This window comes from Ciona robusta, chromosome 13, assembly GCF_009617815.1.
Source record: "Ciona robusta chromosome 13, ASM961781v2".
In the NCBI taxonomy this organism is placed as follows: Eukaryota; Metazoa; Chordata; class Ascidiacea; order Phlebobranchia; family Cionidae; genus Ciona; species Ciona robusta.
Genome location: NC_143247.1, coordinates 2,648,678 through 2,670,581, shown reverse-complemented (window position 1 = coordinate 2,670,581; position 21,904 = coordinate 2,648,678). Strand labels below are relative to the sequence as shown.

At 37.1% G+C, this 21,904-nt stretch overlaps 1 protein-coding gene across 2 annotated transcripts in view; it reads right to left on the bottom strand.

Moving 5' to 3' along the window:
- Window positions 1-21,904, bottom strand: part of LOC149725795 (uncharacterized) — a 23,499-nt gene extending 1,595 nt beyond the window's left edge. Inside the window, exons 1-36 of one of the 2 annotated variants that reach the window (XM_089891445.1) lie at window positions 21,344-21,904; window positions 21,053-21,283; window positions 20,683-20,806; window positions 19,076-19,194; window positions 18,632-18,745; window positions 18,086-18,321; window positions 17,205-17,425; window positions 16,575-16,746; window positions 16,169-16,346; window positions 15,500-15,760; window positions 14,993-15,149; window positions 14,493-14,567; window positions 13,981-14,134; window positions 13,580-13,743; window positions 12,940-13,151; window positions 12,190-12,369; window positions 11,765-11,892; window positions 11,314-11,454; window positions 9,761-10,963; window positions 9,363-9,535; window positions 8,824-8,981; window positions 8,136-8,344; window positions 7,756-7,939; window positions 7,231-7,350; window positions 6,683-6,834; window positions 6,113-6,290; window positions 5,637-5,804; window positions 5,176-5,317; window positions 3,962-4,124; window positions 3,141-3,333; window positions 2,646-2,822; window positions 2,333-2,434; window positions 1,857-2,078; window positions 1,163-1,377; window positions 775-961; window positions 288-502 (exon numbers count right to left, since the gene is read on the bottom strand). In XM_089891445.1, the coding sequence (XP_089747571.1) occupies window positions 299-502; window positions 775-961; window positions 1,163-1,377; window positions 1,857-2,078; window positions 2,333-2,434; window positions 2,646-2,822; window positions 3,141-3,333; window positions 3,962-4,124; window positions 5,176-5,317; window positions 5,637-5,804; window positions 6,113-6,290; window positions 6,683-6,834; window positions 7,231-7,350; window positions 7,756-7,939; window positions 8,136-8,344; window positions 8,824-8,981; window positions 9,363-9,535; window positions 9,761-10,963; window positions 11,314-11,454; window positions 11,765-11,892; window positions 12,190-12,369; window positions 12,940-13,151; window positions 13,580-13,743; window positions 13,981-14,134; window positions 14,493-14,567; window positions 14,993-15,149; window positions 15,500-15,760; window positions 16,169-16,346; window positions 16,575-16,746; window positions 17,205-17,425; window positions 18,086-18,321; window positions 18,632-18,745; window positions 19,076-19,194; window positions 20,683-20,806; window positions 21,053-21,283; window positions 21,344-21,418 (7,092 nt within the window). In that variant the 5' untranslated portion in view covers window positions 21,419-21,904 and the 3' untranslated portion in view covers window positions 288-298. Of the gene's footprint in view, window positions 1-4; window positions 503-774; window positions 962-1,162; window positions 1,378-1,856; window positions 2,079-2,332; window positions 2,435-2,645; window positions 2,823-3,140; window positions 3,334-3,961; window positions 4,125-5,175; window positions 5,318-5,636; window positions 5,805-6,112; window positions 6,291-6,682; window positions 6,835-7,230; window positions 7,351-7,755; window positions 7,940-8,135; window positions 8,345-8,823; window positions 8,982-9,362; window positions 9,536-9,760; window positions 10,964-11,313; window positions 11,455-11,764; window positions 11,893-12,189; window positions 12,370-12,939; window positions 13,152-13,579; window positions 13,744-13,980; window positions 14,135-14,492; window positions 14,568-14,992; window positions 15,150-15,499; window positions 15,761-16,168; window positions 16,347-16,574; window positions 16,747-17,204; window positions 17,426-18,085; window positions 18,322-18,631; window positions 18,746-19,075; window positions 19,195-20,682; window positions 20,807-21,052; window positions 21,284-21,343 lie in introns of those variants that run through there. The other variant, XM_089891444.1, reaches the window with a different exon arrangement.

Below are 21,904 nucleotides of genomic sequence, written 5' to 3'. Positions count from 1 at the left end.
TAAATAAAGAGAATAATATTTATTGCAAAAATGAACATGTAAGTGCATAATACTGAAACATAAGTTAGATCATATACTTGAGCACCCTATTTTTCCCCCTAACACAGATTTCACCCCGCTGTTAGGTGTCCATACAAACAAGCAGAGCCAAAGTATATTGCATTCACCACATTAATCAATAAGGTTCTCTATGTTTGACAACTATTGGTGTAACTGTATTTTACCAATATCACCCAGATTTTGTTAAAAAAATCCCCAAAAAATGATGCCCGTGACATCATCATTACATTTTATGACATCACAAGTCTTCTTCCGAGCTCTCAGAATCTTTTTCTTCTCGTTCGCCGAAAATTCCACTTTTTCCGATATCGCCCACAGCGGAGCGACCGTATTGGTTGACAGTGAGGTCATGTGACATTAATCGAAGTGTGATCACGTTCGGAGAATCGGACATCCCTGCAACGATCAAACTTCCTTGCATGGCAACACTGCAGCACTGGAACTATAGAAATAATATAAAATGATAATGGAAATCTTAATTATCATTTATATATTGAAAAATAAAACAATTTCTCAAAACATTGGGCACGAGGTGTATGTAACAGAACAACCATGGTAGAACGACTGACATTGCCCCTCCGTGCGAGGATAAATAAGTTACATACATAATAAGTCGTAAAAATGCATGAGGTGTATGAAACATAACACCAGTGTTTTAACCACTGTCATTGCACAATAGAATAAACAAATTACACTATCCATTCACTAACATACCGGTACATCCGGGGTAAAACGAGACATGACATAATTTCTCTCCAGATCCCACAGTGATATATCATTAGAAAACACAACAGCTCTTGTGGCGGATCTCATCAAGTATACTGATGTTGATTGCTGGTGGCTCGATGGTTTACGGAAGGTAAGACCTTCGTAACCAGGTATTTTACGGTGGCCTCCTTTTCTGTTGGGAGGAGGTTATATAGATGTTATAACTCAACAGTGAGCATGAGGTGTATGAATACACCATGTGTGTCTGGTGTATAAGAAGACACCTATGTTATAACTTTACAGCGAGCATGAGGTGTATGAATGCACCATGTGTGTCTGGTGTATAAGAAGACACCCATGTTATAACTTAACAGCGAGTATAAGGTACACTAACCTGAAAGGTTCCCAAATCTTGAGGAAATTATCTTCAGTAGCGAACACCACACGCGAAGCATTCTCAGAAACTGCCAACCCACACAATAAAGGTTCATTCTTTAATCTCCGCAACACAGTCCCTTGCCTAAGGTTCCACACAGTGAGGTATGATGTCTTTGTAGCTTCATCATAGTTTGTGTGGACAAGATGGCACCCACGGTGGGTGATAACAGCCTGTGAAATGTGATAACGATTGATTGTGCTGTTCTATATGGGTGAGGTCCATGTTAAGACATGTGATAACGATTGATTGTGCTGTTCTATATGGGTGAGGTCCATGTTAAGACATGTGATAACGATTGATTGTGCTGTTCTATATGGGTGAGGTCCATGTTAAGACCTAGTATTTAGGCACAGTTGGCCAACTACTCTTATGAATATATAAATTAATAAACAGATACATGAATTAAGAATGTGGTATTTTAGTGCTGACGCATATTTTGCGACAAACTCCTACACCCAATTTCCTACACCGTGGAATGTAAATGACTTAATGGTAAACTAATAACAAAAAGCAAATAAAATAAAAATAATACATAAACAACCCTACAAAAGGGCACGAGGTGTGTGAACACCCGTGTGATAACAACTGTTGTTTTCCAACCACGCGAGGATAAAGTAAGTTACATTCATTCATTTATTCATTCAAGTACCTGATGTAGTAGCAGTAATGAATGCTTATTAGTCAAAGTATGAACATGTTCGTTTGTATCCATATCAAACACAGCTACATGGTATCCATAAAATGAACACAACAAAGTACTCTCATCAGCACTTAGGAGAATTTGGTCAATTTTACGATTTCTTGCTTCAGAGTTCAAATGGCAGGGAAGGCCGCCAGAAATTTGCTCAGTTTTCGGAGCATGGTCATGTGACTGAAAACATAGTAACACTAAATTGAGTACTTGAAATATGCATTATGGTATTCAACATAGGTGTAACTTTTTGGGCAGGGGATCATAGGTTTTAGCACCCTAGTTTTAGTCCCGAAACATCTTTTACCCTGTCGTTACGTGACTATACAAACAAGCAGAGCCAATATATATTGCATTTCAACACAGAACACCAATGTTGTAATGCTCTGATATAATATATATCATATAAACCCATAATACAAGGCATAGCTTACTTTGCCTTTTTTCCTTTTCCATTTTCTTTCTTTTTTCTTTTGCTCAGCAAGGTTCTCAGCCAGTTCATACTTGCTGAAATCCAGTTTCATCCGGTTTATAACCTGGTAAAAATAACTTTACTGATAGAGTCCCACTAAATTTACTACCACAAAAAAACAAATCCTTACAAAATTTCACCCACAAAGTTACATTCGTGGTAACTTGTAAGCGAGCACGAGGTGTATGAAACAGAACACCCATGTTAAAACTATAATATAGTAACCTCGCAACACAAAGACAAATAAGTTACATTCATTCACACTCTCAACCCACCTGGCCATTTTCCAAACTCCACACGACAAAATGGCTCCGGTCTTGGGCGACACCTAGCAGCCGATCTGCGCCGAGAATACGATATTCGTCGCGTGGGCACGTCATAACTGCCACCGGGTAGATCTTACGTACATATTTCTTCGTTTGTAAATCGTAAATGTAGATAGTCTTGAAAATCTGTGGGATTTTTGTTTTAGTTTGAAACGAATTACGCAATATGTTTTAACAAGTTTAAAGGGTTTATGTTATTTGTTTATACATAAGGAACTTCACCGTTTAATGTGGTGAATGCAATATAATCTGGCCCTGCTTGTTTGTAGTCAAAGGTGTGTTTTAGCCATGGCAATTCAAATTTAAGCCTGTATTACTCCAAAATTTGCTCTATAAAATTCAAATTGTGAATCCTTTAATCGAATACTTTTAAATACTAGTTTCCATATTCTAGTTCATACTAGTTTACACTTTTTTTGTATAAATTATATAGTTTCATCTCACCTGCTCTGATCCGTGCTCCATTGAAGACATCCCACGATCTGATAAGATGACGACCCTCGTATCCTTGACAACCATGACATCATTCTTCTCCTGCAGTCCCCTCTCGATGCTCACTGCTTCACCTCTGCACTGCCCTCGAGTGATATTCCATACAGTGATTGGACCGTTGTCTGAGCCACGAGCGACCACATATCTATGGTACAAAAACAGTGTTTTCCGAATTAATATGCAATTAAAACAATGTTCCCCAACATTTTAGGGCCTTAAAACAGTGTTTCCCATTTTTTAGGGCTTAAAACAGTGTTTTCCAATCTTGGAGGCCTAAAACAGTGTTTCCCATCCTTTTAGGACTCAAAACAGTGTCTTCCAACTTTTTATAGGCTACTGTATGCATAGTGCATACCATGATTGGACCCACAAGCGACCATATATCTATGAAAATATTTATGGAGCACCATATGAATTACTGAATGTAATTCAATTATTCTTTTATGTATATTTAACTCAAACATTCTTGTATAAAGGGGAAATGACAGTCATTATAACAAGGGGATTCTGTTTCATACACCTCGTACCTGCTAACGAGAGTTAATAATGTAACTTTGTGTGTGATTGTTTTTTAATGTATGGCTGACAATTTAGACCACCCATAAGGGACCACTAGGTTGGAGCAATTGCTGTTAAATATCCACTGTCTAAGGACACATATACCCACAATGGTAGCAGAGACAAGCCTTGAACTTGATGTCTCTGGGTTAGAGGAAGACATGCTAACCACTTTGTGCCATGACAGCAGATAACACTTCATGATAACTAGATACCTGCTGTTATGTGTTATTGGGTAGAACTCCCCAATTCCTTGTGACTTCTTATGCGTAGATTGCCTTGCTGGTCTATCATCTATACGAGTTGTGAGATTGTGGACTCTTATGGTGGTTTCTGATGGGTGGCTTGTTAGGCAATACTGGAGGTCTACACATGCGCCTGTAAGATTATTAAGTGTATCATGCTCACTGTCGAGTTATAACATGAGTGTCTTCTCATACACCAGACACACATGGTGCATTCATACACCTCATGCTCACTGTTAAGTTAAAACATGGATGTCTTCTTATACACCAGATACACATGGTGTATTCATACACCTCATGCTCACTGTCAAGTTATAACATGGGTGTCATCTTATACATCAGACACGCATGGTGCATTCATACACCTCATGCTCACTGTTAAGTTAAAACATGGATGTCTTCTTATACACCAGATACACATGGTGTATTCATACACCTCATGCTCACTGTCAAGTTATAACATGGGTGTCATCTTATACATCAGACACGCATGGTGTATCCATACATCTTATGCTCACTATCGAGTTATAACATGGGTGTCTTCTCATACACCAGTTACACATGGTGTATTCATACACCTCATGCTCGCTGTCAAGTTATAACATTGGTGTCTTCTTATACACCAGACACACATGGTGTATTCATACACCTTATGCTCACTGTTGAGTTATAACATGGGTGTCTTCTTATACACCAGACACACATGGTGTATTCATACACCTTATGCTCGCTGTCAAGTTATAACATGGGTGTCATCTTATACATCAGACACGCATGGTGTATCCATACATCTTATGCTCACTATCGAGCTATAACATGGGTGTCTTCTTATACACCAGACACACATGGTGTATCCATACATCTTATGCTCACTATCGAGCTATAACATGGGTGTCTTCTTATACACCAGACACACATGGTGTATTCATACACCTCATGCTCACTGTCAAGTTATAACATTGGTGTCTTCTTATACACCAGACACACATGGTGTATTCATACACCTCTTGCTCACTGTTAAGTTATAACATTGGTGTCTTCTTTTACACCGGACACACATGGTGTATTCATACGCCTCATGCTCACTGTCGAGTTATAACATGAGTGTCTTCTTATACATCAGAAACACACGGTGTATCCATACATCTCATGCTTACTGTCAAGTTACAACACATGTATATTACCACATGTAGAATGTGCGTTTTCAAATGCTACATGTTGGTGATTTCCAGTCTCTACATTCCATACACAAACTTCTGTCCCTGTATGTCCTTTACATAATGCAATAATATGGGAGCCTAAACGATTCAGAAAGATACCAAACACCTGAAACAAAAAGGGTAAGGTTTAAATATAACGAAAACAAAGTAAAAGTATAAATAAAAAACTGGTGCACAACTTCAAGTTTATTGTTTTGTTGACACTTTGTAAAAAACTAGCTGTCAAAAATACTGAAGTGTCGGTCAAACACAACTTAACTTATATAAACACCTGTGAAAAGGAGTGTAACCAATTCAAGGTTAAAATACTGAAATGTCAGCCAAAAGATTACACAAATAACTGTGTAAAAAGAAAGATAAGGAAATAGTTAAAAAACAGTAGTCACTATACATATTTGATATAATCTATATCCTATTCAACTTACTCTATCTTCTGGGCATGCCTTGATAGTCCTAACGTGGCCATAATTGATTGCATCATAAAGTTCAAAGGTGACTATCTCATGAAGCGTCATGTACTGTCTCATACATGCTATCACATAATATTCACGTGATACCTCTACTTGCGTGATTGAAGCATTTTCGTGATCAGTCTGTGAATTTAACTTGTTTTATCCACCGGAAAAGACAGTGGTTATAACATAGGTCTTCCCATTTTATTCACGTCGTGCCTGCTTACGAGTTACCATGTATGTAACTTTGTAAGAGTGTAACTTATTTATTCTTGCATGGCGGGGTTAGCGACAGTTGTTATAACACAGGTGTTCTGTTTCATACACCTTGTGCCTGCTTACAAATTACCATGTATGTAACTTTTGTTGATATTTATTTCTGTTGCGCTAACAACTGTGCACAGCGCCGGACTTACAAAATTACAACCATATAGGACTTAACACAATACCTGTAACTTGATTGTGTTCAAGTGCTTTGCTCTCTTCACATTATAAACATAGGCCTCATTTGTTGATTGGAATGAAAACAAAACGTTGTTCGCTCGTGAGTTACGAGCGCAGAGAACCGATTGGTCGGTTTGTAATTCAAAATTAGGACTGATGTCAATCTTGTGTAAGAAACGAATTCTGTGTAATATTGATTGAATGAATGTAACTTATCTATTTCCGGTGGCGGGGCAATGACAGTGTTTATAATGTGGGTGTTCTGGTTCATACACCTATTGCCCGTTTTTTAGTTATAAATGATTGAATGTAACTTGTTTGTCCTCATGCAGCGGGACAGTTGTTATAATGCAGCTGTTTCATATATAATACTTCTTTTTTTGCTGATTGAATGAATGTAACTTTCTTATACTTGCATGGTAGGGTTACAAAAGTCGTTATACAACGGGTGTTCTGTTTCAAACACCTCGTGACAAGTTACGGTGTATGTTACTTTGTAGGTGATTATTTTCAGTTTCTGTATGGTTGACTACTTAGACAACTTATAACTTGGTAGTGTATTTTATCTCACTTACTTGTCCAGGTCCCAAACCTTCATAAGTTTGTTAGAATTACTTATAAGAACAAATAAAGCTTGCATATCTCCAGCTGATGATGTAACTACTCCCTCCCCAGTATCTTGCATGCATAAGATGCATGAAGATGTTCGCAGACACCAAACTTTTATCTGGTAAAGTAAAAAAATTAACTCTAAAATAACCTGAAATGTCTGTTATCAGAATCTCTACTCTTTGATGCCACAAACTGAAAAATTTAACAAGCTATAATATACAGTGCCCCTAATGTGAATGTATATAACCATATTATTCTTTTGTGGCAGGGCATGGGCAGTCGTTACAATATGTGTGTTCTGTTTTATACATCTCCTGCTCACTGGTGAGTTCTCATATGTGTATTTGTAATGTAACTTTAATGGTGATTTGTGAGAGGTGTCTGAGATAGCAACAGCAAGCTTGGAAACTATTACCTATGCCCAAAAGCACTGTTGCTGACCACTGTGCCACAACACCAGGCGCATTGAAATTCCAGATATAAATATGTAAGAGAAAAGTATTATGCCCACCTTTTTATAACTGTCCATTGCTACCACATAATTGTTGTTCATACATACGCATAATGATGTCACATTGGATCCTACATCGTGTAATGTGTTCACTACTCGACCTGTGAATAAATCCCATGCCTGTAATTAAAACAGAATATCTTTAATTTAATGCATGTAATGCAATTGTTTTACATAACACTATTCTATATGGGTGAAGTCCTTTTCAGGGCTTAGATTTGCCCCATTACTCCAAAACCCAGGAATTTGGACCAGATTTGGCTCATTACCCTAACACTCAGATTACTGTTATATATAATGTAAAATATTAAAGTACCGAAAAAGTAACATACATGGTAACTCGCAAGTTGGCATAGGATGTGTGAAACAGAACATGTTATAACGGCTGTTGTTTTCCGGCCACGCGAGGATAAAGTAAATTACATTTTACATTCAAGTATCTTAAATGGGTAAGTTTCTTCTGTAATATATGTTTCTTAAATATGGGCACTCATGTTCATATTTAAAAGCTATTTGCAAACTTACTTTTAAAGTCCCATCTTTCGAAGCAGTCAACAGTTTATGTCCGTCAGTAGTTAGAACAATCGCGGTTATGACATCAGAGTGACCAGCATGGAGATCATATAGCACGTCACTTGGTGTCGCTAGACAGCTCCCCGATGGAACAAGGACAGGAATCGATGAACGACGACATTGAAATAACAGTTTCCTGTCAAATTAAATTATTTCTATGTATGAATTTGTGTTTTTGAGTGACGAAAAGCCAGTCGTTATAACACGGGTGTTCTGTTTCATACACTTTGTGCCCGCTCATGAGTTACCACGTAGGTAACTTTGTAAGTGTTTTTTTTAATCTATGACTAACAGTTTAGATAACACATAATGTTCCATTAGGTTAAATCAACCTTGAAAACGGGTACTTTCTTGGATCCAGCCTCGCGATTGGTTTATCCTTTTTAATTACAGAATGCAGTCGACCAATGAGCTGCGAGGCAAGTTGGCATGGGTCCGAGGTTAAGACGGGACGAGAAAGATGGAACACGGAGGATAGAAGACGAACATCAGGATCGTTCGGATGATCTCGTAAAACACGTCCTATCTCCATCATTAAGGCCTACATAGAAATAACATTTACCTCAAAACATAGATACATTATAAGTATGATTAGCAAATAAAAAGTGCATAGAAGTAACATGTATGTTCGGTAATCGGCTGACATCATAAAAGCACCCGTAACAAACATTTAACTCTGCTGTAGGTGTCTTTAAAAACAAGAGCCAAAGTATATTGCATTCACCACATTAATCAATCAGGTTCCCTATGTTTGACAACTAGGAGTTTAACTGTATTTTAACAATGTCATATCAGATTTTACCCTGCTGTTAGGTGTCTATACAAACAAGCAGAAACAAATTATATTGCATTCACCACATTAATCAATGAGGTTCCCTATGTTTGACAGCTATAAGTGTAACTGTATTTTAACAATGTCCCACCAAATTTTACCCTGCTGTTAGGTGTCTATACATGTATATTGCATTCTTTTTAACAAATATAAGTGAAGTGTCATCACATGTGATTATTAGTTATTACCTCATAAGAAGTTGCTCTTATCTTAGTAAGCAGCCATTCATAGTTGAACAACAGCTGTGCCTTAATATCATCCAAGTTCCTACACTGTGCAAAGTGATGAGGGGCTTCTGATAACCTTCTTATATTGAACACAGGTGTGAGGGGGGCACATGTGTTTTCTAGGAGAAAGAAATTACTTTAACTATACTTATGTTTGGGTAACGGCTCACAAAGTATTTTTCATGCCAGATGCCAATTGATTTTGGCTTGTTCATTAAGATGCCATTTGATGTCATTTCATTTTGCTCTACAAATTCATGAATATATGTAATCTGTTAAATATCCTCCCATGGCAGGGTAATGACAGTCGTTATAAGACGGTGTTCTGTTTCATACACTTTGTGCCCGCTATTTATAAATGAAAGAATGTAACTTATTTATCCTCGCCCGACAAGGCAACGTTAGTCGTTAAATCACAGGTGTTCTGTTTTATACACCTCGGGCCAGTGTGTTTGCAGGCACTCTGACATATGTTAAAACTAATGTAAATGCTATCCAACCTTTATCAGCATTTTGCGGCCTTTTTGGTTGCCATGACAATGGTTGGCCAATGTCACAATGATTTTCATTTCGCACTTGGGTGAATTCGGAAAATTCCGTTGGATTTTCGTCGCTGAAGTAACACGCCATCAAGTGGTGGTAATATTTCGCATTTTCCTCCATTGGAATGTACCTGTTTGTTGTTTCTATGTTTTTTTACCGTATTTCCAAACAAACGTTTTACTTTTTTTACTTACCCAGTGGCCGCTTATGAGTTGTCTAAATTGTATACAATAAAAAAATTCAAAAAATAATTACCCACAAAGTTACATATGTAGTAACTTGTAAACAGGCACAAGGTGTATGAAACATTCATTTGCATACATTAAACAATAATTTAGAAACAGAGTTTCCTTACCTGCACTTAGCGACTTTCCCATACACTGCGTGCTTCCATTTCAAGGTTAATATTTTATCTGAGAGTGACTCTTGAAGTAGGAACCGCAAATCCTGCATTAATCTGAACCATACTATATCTGGAACCTCAGTTTTAACTATTTCTTTAGCAGGTGGAATTTTCGGAGCAACTTTTTTCTTTTTTCCTGAAATTTTTGATATTTTCGTTTTGGTCTGTGGTTGCACTATAGCTTTGGCTCCACCTGGTGACAGATCTGCAGAAACAAGGTCGGTCATTTGCTTTGCCACGTTTTTATCGAAAGATAATAAATCTTGAAGCTCCGAGTTTCCGAGGCCATGAAGAGAAGAAGACAAAAAGCTGGCTGTAGCGGCCACTAAAGGGCGACCATGAGTAACTTCCAAAATCCGGAAATAAGAATGAACAAAACTTTCGATATTTCCTGCACAATCTGAAAGTTGCTCTTGGCTGACGCTAAGTGGTGTAAAAGAGTGCCATTTCGCCGAAATTTCTGCGCAGAGTGAGACACCTAGTGGAAGAGGGCATGACTTGCAAACTCCGAGAACTAACTTCATTTGCTCCGAAGTTAAAGTCCTGGATTTTGATTTTAAAACATGATTTAGGAGGTTTTCACATGACAGTTCAGTTGCAGACCTATTACCAACATGTAAAGAATCTTTTACGCTTGAAATTGGACTCAGAAACAAAAAGTTGGGATTTTCTTGCCCCTTGTTATCTGTTCTTGCATAAAGAGTCCAGAGAGCTTCGAAAACTGTGTTTTTCCGGACTTCTTTTACCTCGTTAAGCGCAACTCTTGAAGGAGTGCGCGAAATTGCTTTTTTTCCAGTGTTTCCAGATGGTTTAGTTCCAGAGACTGAAATAATAAGCTTTGTATACTTGGGTAATTTCTCCGGTAACCACTGCATGTTAAGAGCTCCTTCTTCATTTAAAAGTTGATCTAAACCATCTAGGAAGATCAGAAGAGGACATTTTTTGCTCCCACATCTTCTAATGAGGTTCTGAAACTTTTTTGTGATTGAGAGGAAATCTAGATTAAAGATTTTCGCAAATTCAAAAGAAGAGTCAAGATTTAGGTCTTCATTTAACTCTTTAGACTCTTTTTCGGCGAAAATTGTCCTCAGCTGAGCACACAGGCTGACTAGGAATAAATGGGGGTGCAAGGAGTTGCCGGTAGCTCCAACGCTCCTATAATATAAGGTATATTGAATGAATAAATGTAAGTTATTTATTCTTGGATGAGGAGGTAATGACAGTTATAACACATGTGTTTTGTTTCATACACCTTGTGCCGCTTACGGGTTACAAAGCATGTAACTTTGTGGGTGATTTTGTTAGTTTATGACTAACTATTTCACAACCCATAAGTGACCACCAGGTTGAAGTAATTGCTGCTATGTGTCTTGCCCAAGGACACATACAACCATAAAGGTAGCAGCAATAAGCCTTGAACCCATAACCTGAGTTAAAGACAGGGGCCAACAACTGTGCAATGCGTCAGACAAAAATAAGTATTTAATATTTGTTTTTTGTGTTACCTGAAAACTACTTTTACAGCATTGGATGAAGAATCCAATATATCTTGTCTATCACTTAACCACACACTTGATAATGAGGCTGCTTTGGAAAGCACTGATGTCTTACCAGAACCACTGTTTCCATATACTATGTATGGAAGCCTGTAATGTTTAAGTATGTTTAATATGTTTTGACTTGCCACTCCCATGCCCACAGTCGAGTTGCTGAAGCTATTGCAGTGTGTGGATAAGCAGACATGACTTTTGGTTGGTTTGGTCATTTATATCCTCGTGGATGGGAACTTGAGTGACTTATCCATGGTTGCCACTCCAGTGCCCACAGTCGAGTTGCTGAAGCTATTGCAGTGTGTGGATAAGCAGACATGACCTTTAATTGGTTTGGTCATTTACTTGGAAGACTTGGGTGTGATAGACCTTTATGTCTTTACAAAAAATTAGATTAATCTAAAACCTGTTTTTCCGTGAGCGTATGTATCTTTTGATGTTTTTCAAGACATCATCTCTCCCAATAAAATCACGTGACAATCTTTGTAAAACACTCACATGTTCATGGACCTCTTCCTCGTGAAATTTTCGTGACTGCATCATTATCATAATGGAAGATACAGCGTTTAATATACAAGCAAATAAATTTAACAGCAAGAAAAACATTGACAACAGTATCTAAAACTAATTGAAAATCTAAAACAACTATAGGAAAAAATAACAAAGAACATGTGATATAAAACGGATGTCATACCCTACGCAAGAATAAATAAGTGACATTCATTCTTACATAACTCAAAAAGAGGCACGAGGTTTATGGAACAGAACACCCGTGTTATAACGACTGTCATTTTCGGCCACACAAGGATAATTCATACCAACACAAACAACCTGTATTTGAAGTTTTTCCACTGCATTCCTGATCTGCATTGTGCAAACGTTATAGAAATCCAATCTTAACCTCTCCGAGTAAAGTGACCACTCACGTTCCTCCGTTTTATCATGTGACCCATACGCATGTTTCACGTGTTGCCATGGTAACGGGTAGCTACGTATGTTAGTGTGTCCGATCTTTGACAAAAATATTCATTATAATAACAATAAAGCTTTTATTTTTTTATAGCAAAGCTTAAGAAAATGCACAAAGCGACAAAAAGACAGGATGTTTATTCGTGTTTTAACAAAGTTTTTGCTGCTGCTGCGAATATTCGTGTGCCCGATATATTTAATAAATATTGGAGAATTTGGAGGATTCTATAAAATAAAAATAAAACTAATGAATTGATGTATATATGTTTCTTATACTTCTTGTCTGTAACATACAATGCTAATAACTTTTTTTTGTCTCTTAGATTTAGTAGCAAAGTTTAGGAAAAATGCACCAAGTAATAAAAATGTTTTTGATCCTAAGCGTCTTTTAACAAATTATTTGCTGTATCCTGTTCTGTGAGGGTGAGGTCCTACAGCATGTCACACAATGGGATATTGGATTAAGACCAGAGTTGGCCCATTACCCCTTGCTGTACCAATATGCTAAACCAAATATGATTTATGGGTTCTGTCTCTGGTTTAATGTATCTAACATCTTGTTTTTAGCGTATAAATAGGTCAGTTTTTATCTAAAAATGACTAAAATCTCACCCTTTCTTTAAATTCTTCGTTTATTTTTCCAACTTTTGTTGCCGAGTTATCATCAATTTGATTAGTCATTGGTTTAACAGGAATAAAATGCTGAATCATGCTTGAATCTAGGTTGTCATGGTAATCAATGATTTTTCGCTGAAACCAGAAAGTTGATTCACTCGATCGCAAGACAGGAAGGGAAAGAACATAACCCAGTTCTGTTTCAACAGCTGTGAAAATAAATATGAAAAAATATTTGACAGCAAATAAATATGAACAAAGTGAAAATAAATATAAAAAAATCTGATTTGACAGTGAGTATGAAGGGTTATGACAATTTAAACAACCCATATTAAAAACTACTGGGTTGGAGCAAATGCCGTAAAGTGTCCAAGGACACATACACCCACAATGGTAGCAGCGTCAAGCCTTGAACCCTTAACCCTCAGGTTTGGTGCCTATGCTTTAAAATATACGCTTTTGTAGTATCATATAGACATACTAGGTAATATTTTAAAGACAAAAGGCCAATCCGTCAAACTAAAAAACGAACTGTTTTAGAATAATCAAAATATACTAATTAGACTCCAAACTTAGCAAGCATATCATTATCATTACACTACATTTTTAACTAAAGACATTCCATCACATAACTCACCTCCCCGCAGCTGTTCCTCCACCACAGCTTCACTCCCTCCCTTGTTAATAACATCAAGCAATCTACCACACACTTGTCGCCATTGTTGTTTTTCCCTTCTTCTTTTTTCAAAATCACGCAAGGTTGTGAGAGAAGTACCAGAACTGAGAGATTTGTATTCAATGCTAATGGAAAAAACAAAAAAGATAGAATTCATGTACATTTAAATAAATGAATGAATGAATGTAACTTGCTTTATCCCTGCGTGGCTGGAAAATGACAGTCGTGATAACACGGGTGTTCTGTTTCATACACCTCATGCCAGCTTACAAGTTACCACATAATGTAATACCCTTTAAAAAAGTTCAAGTAACATTATTTCTTATAATATGATCTTTACTGAATAACTTCCCCATAATCACCTCAAAGGTTTTAACTTGTAAAAACTTGGCAATGTATTAGTGTCCAACATATACCATTCCTTGAACAGTTTCATTTGCTCATTTATCTGGCGCAACTTTTCACGAGCATCAGAAACAGCAAGTTCTCTCTCTATGTCAAATGTTACTGTAGAACCTAACATAGTGTATGAATGAATGTGACTTTTATCCTTGCATGGCGGGGCAATGACAGTTGTTATAACATGGGTGTTCTGATTCCTACACCTCATACCAGCTTACAAGTATGTTACAAGTAAGTATGATACTTTGTGAGTGATTACTTTTTAGTTTAATGTATGGCTGACAATTTAGACAACCCATTAGTGACTACTGGATTTAAGCAATTGACGTTAAGTGTCTTGCCCAAAGACACATACGCCTACAATGGTAGCAGTACTGTGTGACAGTGGTTAAAGCAGTCATTCCTAACAAGAAGATACCAAGTTCAAGGCTTGATGCTTAAAACATTAAACACAAGTTTTTTGTATATTTACCTGACTTTACACTTGATGTATAAGATGATTTCTTTACTTTACCAGCAGAACTACCATCATTTTCACTGGTAGTGCCTGCAAGTACATGCATAAGATTTGATAAGTGTGGCATCCCGATATAGTGGTTAGCCCACCTGCTTCTAGCCCGGAGGGTATGACTTTCAGGCTTAATTGCCATTAAGTATCAGTAGCCCAAGGACACGTACAGATAATAAAGATAAAAAATGACCAATTACAAAGTTACATACATGATAATTCAGAAGCGCGAACGAAGTGTATAAAATAAAACACCTGTGTTATAAGAACTGTCAATGCCCCGCCACACGAGGTTAAATAACTTACTTGCATGGTAACTCATAAGCTGCCACGAGGTGTATGAAACAGAACACCCGTGTAATATCGACTGTTGTTGCCTCCCCATAAAAGGATTTATAAATTAGAATTATTAAATTTTTAAAATTATTTTACAATAGACAAGATAGTTTAAATATAGGATATACCTTCTTGTGATGTCATAGAGGAAATATCAACTTGTAACAATTGAATCTCGGCTTCATTCACTTCTTCTTCTATTTGTTTGATTATGATGTCATAATCAACCTCTGATAGATAGGTGGGGAGAGTGGGTGAATTTCCCATTGTGTCGCCAACGAAACACTAACAAATTGCACATCTTATTTTATCTTATATGGATGACATTCTTATCAGATGACCTTACATCCAGGCCAGATTTCACACTTGGCCCTTTTTGCTCATCCAGACTACTTGTATACAAATAAGTAGGAATGAATGTAACTTAGGCAAGACAACAACAGTGCCGGCTTACAGGTTACTACGAATGTTACTTTGTGGGTGATTATTTTTTTCTGCATGGCTGACAATTTAGAATTTTAGACAACCCATTAGTGACAACTGAGTTGGAGAAATTGCCGTTCAGTGTCATACCCAATGACACATACGCCAACAATGGTAGCAGCAAAATATTTGGTAAACAAGACCAAACTCACCATAAAAGCAGGTCCAACACTGTCCCTATAACAAGCCTTTAATAAATTCATCCTTTGTTCCATCATAGAAGATTCACTTTCCTTTATGATGTCATAAAGTGGTGAAACAGATAGAATGTCAGTACAATCTTGTGGGTCAATAAGGTCAAAGGTTAATTGTCTTTCACGGCAAAATTGTCGCAGTTTAAGAAGAAGTGTTCGCGATAATGTTCGCCTTTCAATGTTGGTGTCAACACCTGATGAAGTCAAGTATATGAAGACCTGGGATAATGGGTACATGTAAGTATATGGTTAGATGTAAATAGTGCATGCTAGCATATTGTATATTATATAGCAATGTATTAAAAGTAATGTTTATAGATACCTGAGAGAATGTATGTAATATTATAATAGTTTATGTTAGAGTATATTTTACGGCAATGTTATAGTAATGTACAAGGATACCTGGAATAAATAATAAGTACATGGATATATGCTTATGGTAGATCACTTCAGCTACCAGATATAATGTAAATAATCACTTCTCATCTGGTATCATTGCATCTGGCAGGGCACATTTCCTGCTCATCGAATGGCAGATGAAACGTCAGAAATACACTATGTTTTTGATACCAGACGAGCTGTTGAAAGACCATTTCCTATAGCTTAAAATAGAGAACATTACTTTACCTTGCGTCGTAGTTTAGGACATGGGAACAATACGTTTCCTAAATAAATCTCAAGCATCTGCTGCTCTCGGAGTTTTGGATCTAAATCATCCTCTTCCCTCTCCTCGTGAGCAGGAGTGGGAGCAGGAGAGAGAGCAAGAGCAGGAGTGGGAGCATCTTTTGTCTCCTCTTCATTGCTCCTAAAAAAATAGAATATGGCTTGAATTATTTTCAAATAAATGAATGAATGATCATATATTCATAAGTTATATATCCCCACGGGGCAATTTCAGTCGTTACACGGGTGTTCTGTTTCATACACCTCATGCCTGCTTACAAGTTAACACATATGTAACTTTATAAAACATAATTTTTGAATTTTTTTTTATTTTTATGGATTTAAATCTAGTCATGAAGTTTGTTATTACATTGGTAATGGAGAAGTTCCTCCTGAGTCTGTCATGAAAGTATTCTGACGAGATAATGGGGCTATTGTGACATCATCAGGTTGATTTCCACCATCAGAAAGAAAGCTTCCTCTGCGTGAGGTTAAAGCTGAATTGGTGGCAGTTTTCCAATCAGCGAACAGTGTTTCTTCATCTTAAATATGAAGTATAGGCATAACATTAGAGGTGCCTAAATTTCTTTAGCAAAACATGCCAGAAGAGCTTATTTAAAATATATGCTATGAATAGGTATATGTGTTGATTGACATCATGCTTACTGTTATTGAGTTATAACATTCTATTATTATATGGGTGAGTTCCTACGGCGTGGCACGACATGGAACCTTGGGTTTGAGCTAGCATTGGTCATTACTGCATAGAATAACACAGATTTTGTTTGGGTATACACCAGACACACATGGTGTATTCATACACCTAATGCTCACTGTCGAGTTATAACATGGGTGTCTTCTTATACACCAGACACACACACACATGGTGTATTCATACACCTCATGCTCACTGTCGAGTTATAACATGGGTGTCTTCTTATACACCAGATACACATGGTGTATTCATACACCTCACATTCACTGCAACAGGAAAATTCACCTCTACCAACAGTCTCTTGATGTGATGCCAAATTCCCTTTAATAACTTTATCCTCTACTATAGGCTGTTCCCTGTGTATGCTATCACTTGGTAAATTGATATGAGTTTGATTGACAGGTGGGTTGATGACATCATCATGATTGACGGGTGGGTTTATGACATCATCATGATTGACAGGTTCAGTAACAAGAGGTAACTTGGATGTCTCTGATAGAACGGAGCTGTAACATAATAATCAATGTAGATGTAGCCGTAGGCGTCACTTTTTTGAAGTTCTAACAAATTGTGATATGACATTGTTAAAATACAGTTACACTCATAGTCGTCTAACATAGGGAACCTCATTGAATAATGTGGTGAATGCAATATATTTTAGCTCTGTTTGTTTGTAGATACTTAACACCAAGGAAAAAGCTATATTAAATTGAAAATTGGTATGCTAAAACACATAACTATAATACAATTTAGCAAAAAGTCAACGTTTTGGTATTTTTTACTACATGAACAAAAGTAGGCTTTGATTTCATGCTTTTAAAAAAGATTTAGGTGTTTTTTTACACTTATATACACTTAATAAAGCTTATGTACAATAAAAGCTGATACTTTATAGTGGGCCTTAAATTATTTTTCATCACAGGTGTTATTGTTATTTTAGTAGCAGTGTAAGTACCCACTATGGTCAAAAGTAGCGTCGATACTCGTTCAGTATAAATGGCTATTGTGCGTGCCCTATTATGACGTCATACTGACCGGAAACGGGAAAAATTTCATTTGCTTGTTTGTGTCACCCACAAAGTTATATACATGGTAACTTGAAAGCGGCCACAATACGTTGCCACGCCACGCGAGGATAAATAAGTTACATTCATTGAAAATCTGACCTGCGCCGAACTTTTCGTATTAGCATAGCAACGCTACGTTCAGAATCAGTCATGCTTCGCTGGAAAAGTGACGTCATATTTTCATCATGACGTGGTACGTCATGATCTGGTCTGACGTCATTGTTTGCATCATCAACTGCTATCCAATCAGTGAAACCGGTTTCCGAACTGACGCATATTGACGGTCGGCTTTGAAACGGAGACTTTACGTTCTCTTTAATGACCTCCTCTTGTGCCTGAAGTAATAAATGACATTTAATGCAGAAGCAGTAATGTTGGCGCGCCTGCCTGCAGTCCAGCGATTCCGGGTTCGTGGCTTGACGCTGCTACCGTTTTGAGCGTACGTGTCCTTGGGCAAGCTAGGCTTTAACCCAGCGTTTTTATGTGTTGTTAAAATTTGCAGTTACATACGTGGTAACTCATAAGCGAACATGAGGTGTATGGAACAGAACACCCGTGTTATAACGACTGTAATTATCCCGCCATGCAAGGATAAATAAGTTACATTCGTTCACTCCTACAGTTTCAGTAATAATGTTCCGTCACCTTTTCGTCATATTTCGTCGTCTGTACTGGCGGGAAATGCGGTGACGAGCCACGCGAACTTCCCAAGATAATGCTCTCGGCAGCTACCACGGACGTCGCACGAGAACTCATATTCTAAAAATTAACTCAATTAAAATATTATAAGTTAGATTTTAATTTTATTTACCTCTTCGAATACAGCAGCGCAGATTAATTAAAACAACGAAGAAAAGGGAATTAGCAGCAAAACGACAGTCGTTATCATGCCAGGCAAAAAACCACTTGAGTAAAAGTATCCAATATAACAGCGTGGCTACTGAACCGACAGTGATCACAATAACTGCGATCACCAAATATATGATCCTCATTCTATATGGGTGAGGTCCTATGGCAAGGCAAGCCATGGAACCTGCTATTTATGCCAGAGTTAACACATTGGCCCCAATAATATTAAGAACGTAATACCAGAGTAGATATAGATAGCATTCTTGGCCGATACGTCTTTAGAAACTGGACTGCTTCTTCATCAAAGCTATCAGTGCTGGCGATACTGCCTTGCGATGGCGACCCTGCTTTTATTTCTTCTATAAAGATTTAAAATAAATGAAATTCAAAAACCGGTAAGAAAAATATGACGCGGTATCTACAGTCTACACATTACATTTAAAAAACAATCATCCACACAAAGTTTCATACGTCGTGACTCGTAAGCAGGCACGAAATGTATGAAACAGAACACCTACGTTATAACGACTGTCGTTGTCCTTACACGTGAGAATAAATAAACTACATTCATAGTCAAACTAAACGTGGTATCGTGCGTTTTCGCTGTTTGATCTTGAAATTGTGGCATGTAAAAAGTTTAAAAGCTAAAATGGACCTTTGGATCAAATATTTTCGATGTTCGATTAACAAAAGATTCAAAATTTGTTATTTTAATATTTCATGACTTTTGTTGGGAAAGATACGTCGTGTTTTTATTCGGATTACATCGCTGTCTGTGACTTAACAATGGCCTTTATTACAACAAAGGGTTTAAAAAGTTAGGAGTTTTTCAAACTAATGTAAGATAAACCTTGATAAATTGAATTTTTGTTTTTTTTTAATAAAAAGAAAGTGTTTTCGTAGTTTAGCACGATTTTAAGCCGTCTGTCTCTGTGGCAACAGTATCTCTCATCGGATAGCGAGGTGTAAGGGCAAACATTGTAGAAAAATGCAGTTTGTATAGTGGTTACTACAAAAGCGAGGTTGCTATTATGTGGCAAAATTAATATTTGATCAACTCTCAGGTGTTGACAGGCATATAACGGTAGCGGTTTTAACGTGTATGTTTTCAAGGCTGAAATAATTCATGTGTATTTTATAAACGGGAGAAATATAGAGTGATTGTTTATTTAAGGTCAATAACATCAAGGCATTTAAAACGTATGTGTCTGTTTGCTATAAGTAGGTGGCGGGGGTAAGATGGGACGTGTTTTTAGTTTTTTTAACGTCACGCTTGGTAGTAAACAAAGAATTATATAACTGTAGCTCTGCGACTTTATAATAGTGTTGTTAATTGTCAAAAACACGGTCAGGAAATATGGGCTTATGTGCTTACGGTATCCCATCTTACCCCACAGTACTTTAATAGCGGCGTATATAAGCAAGTACCTGTCAAGTGTGGTGATAACATAACTAAGACTATAACCACCACACGACCGCCGATATAACAAGTACTACTTCAACTATTTCATCACTTTTAAAATCAATATTTAAAAACAACAAACAATACAGTATGTGGTGTATGTAGGTACTCAAAAGTTGAAACATGTTTGAGTAGACGTCAATCAAATTTTGCCTGTTGTGGGCGTATGTCCTTAGTCAAGGCACTAAAATAGTGTCATTGTTCCAACCCAGTGGTCACTAATGGGTTGTCTAAATTTTCAGCCACGCATGAAAACATAATCACATAAAGTTATACACGTGGTAACTTGAAACGGACACGAGGTGTATGAAGCAGAACACTCGTGTTACAAAGACTGTCGTTGCCCACCATGCGAGAATAAAAAAGTTGCATTGATTTATTTTACCTTCGTATGCACGGCTTATTCGACGTTCATGCTGACGCAGCAATTTATGACGTAGGTGTTCCACGATGATACGATTATTATGCCGACTCACCCTACGTAATGGGAGGTTCCAATGGTTTCCATTCTACAAGAAAATACATCAAAAAGATTCGATTTTATGCTAAAGTTAAAAGTATATTTCTGTGGGGTAAGATGGGATGCCGTTACTACGTAAATCTCATATTTCCTGGTCGTGTTTCATATAATTTAATATGTCCTGGTACAATTCTGAAATATTCTTGGCTGACTATTAAATGGGACAATAAATTATAAAAAAACATGTCCCATTTTACCCTACCCTTACTATTATAGTAACTTATATAAACGTTACCTTAATTGATGGTTTTCGGTCTCTTTGTTGGATATTCGGCAGTTTAGTTGTCTTTTCCGCAGAAAAATGCTCCATTGTTGAGTCATAGTACGGCATCTTCATAACCGCGATGCTTTTCGCTCTTGTTTTCGATGTTTGGTTAAAACCGTTACGTTTTGCCAAGATCGGGGGCAAGTAGAAATTTCCGCCGGGATTCTGAGCCTCCGAGTGCCGCCGAGACGCTTCATTTACCTGGGCCCATTCAAAATAAAGTTACGCTGCAAAACTAATACAGTAATTAACAGAACTTACCCCAAATTTTAACGCCTCTTCAAACCGCATCTGCCTGCTTTGCCGACGCCGAAATTCCATTATTGTCTTCTCCATTATGACGTAACAATATATAGGTCAACTTTTAACCTTACATAATTTTATCTACGCACAAAAAAATAGCAATTTGTAAAATAAGCTACATTACAGTACAGTTTTTTAATCAATTTTACAATTTTAAAATACTATACATTTAAAAATGACGAACGTTTATTTTATTACAGCTACTATTATACTCCGTAAGCCTAAAACTTTTCAAGTTAAAAAACTCTTTCCAATACTTAAAATGACCTATTTATACGCTACTGTCAGTAACTTACAAGTCTGGATTACGCCGACTGTGTTATGAGTTACAGGCATATTACGCGCGTGTGTTATAAGTCTGGAACCACTATGTTATTATTGGATTAACCCGCAAACACAGGCCCACGGCGCCGCTGAAAAGAAAACTGTTTTTATAGCCGATCAACTGCTACCCCTAATTCTCGACTTGAAAAACGGCATTTATATATATCACGTATACACTTAGACGCACCTAAGCGC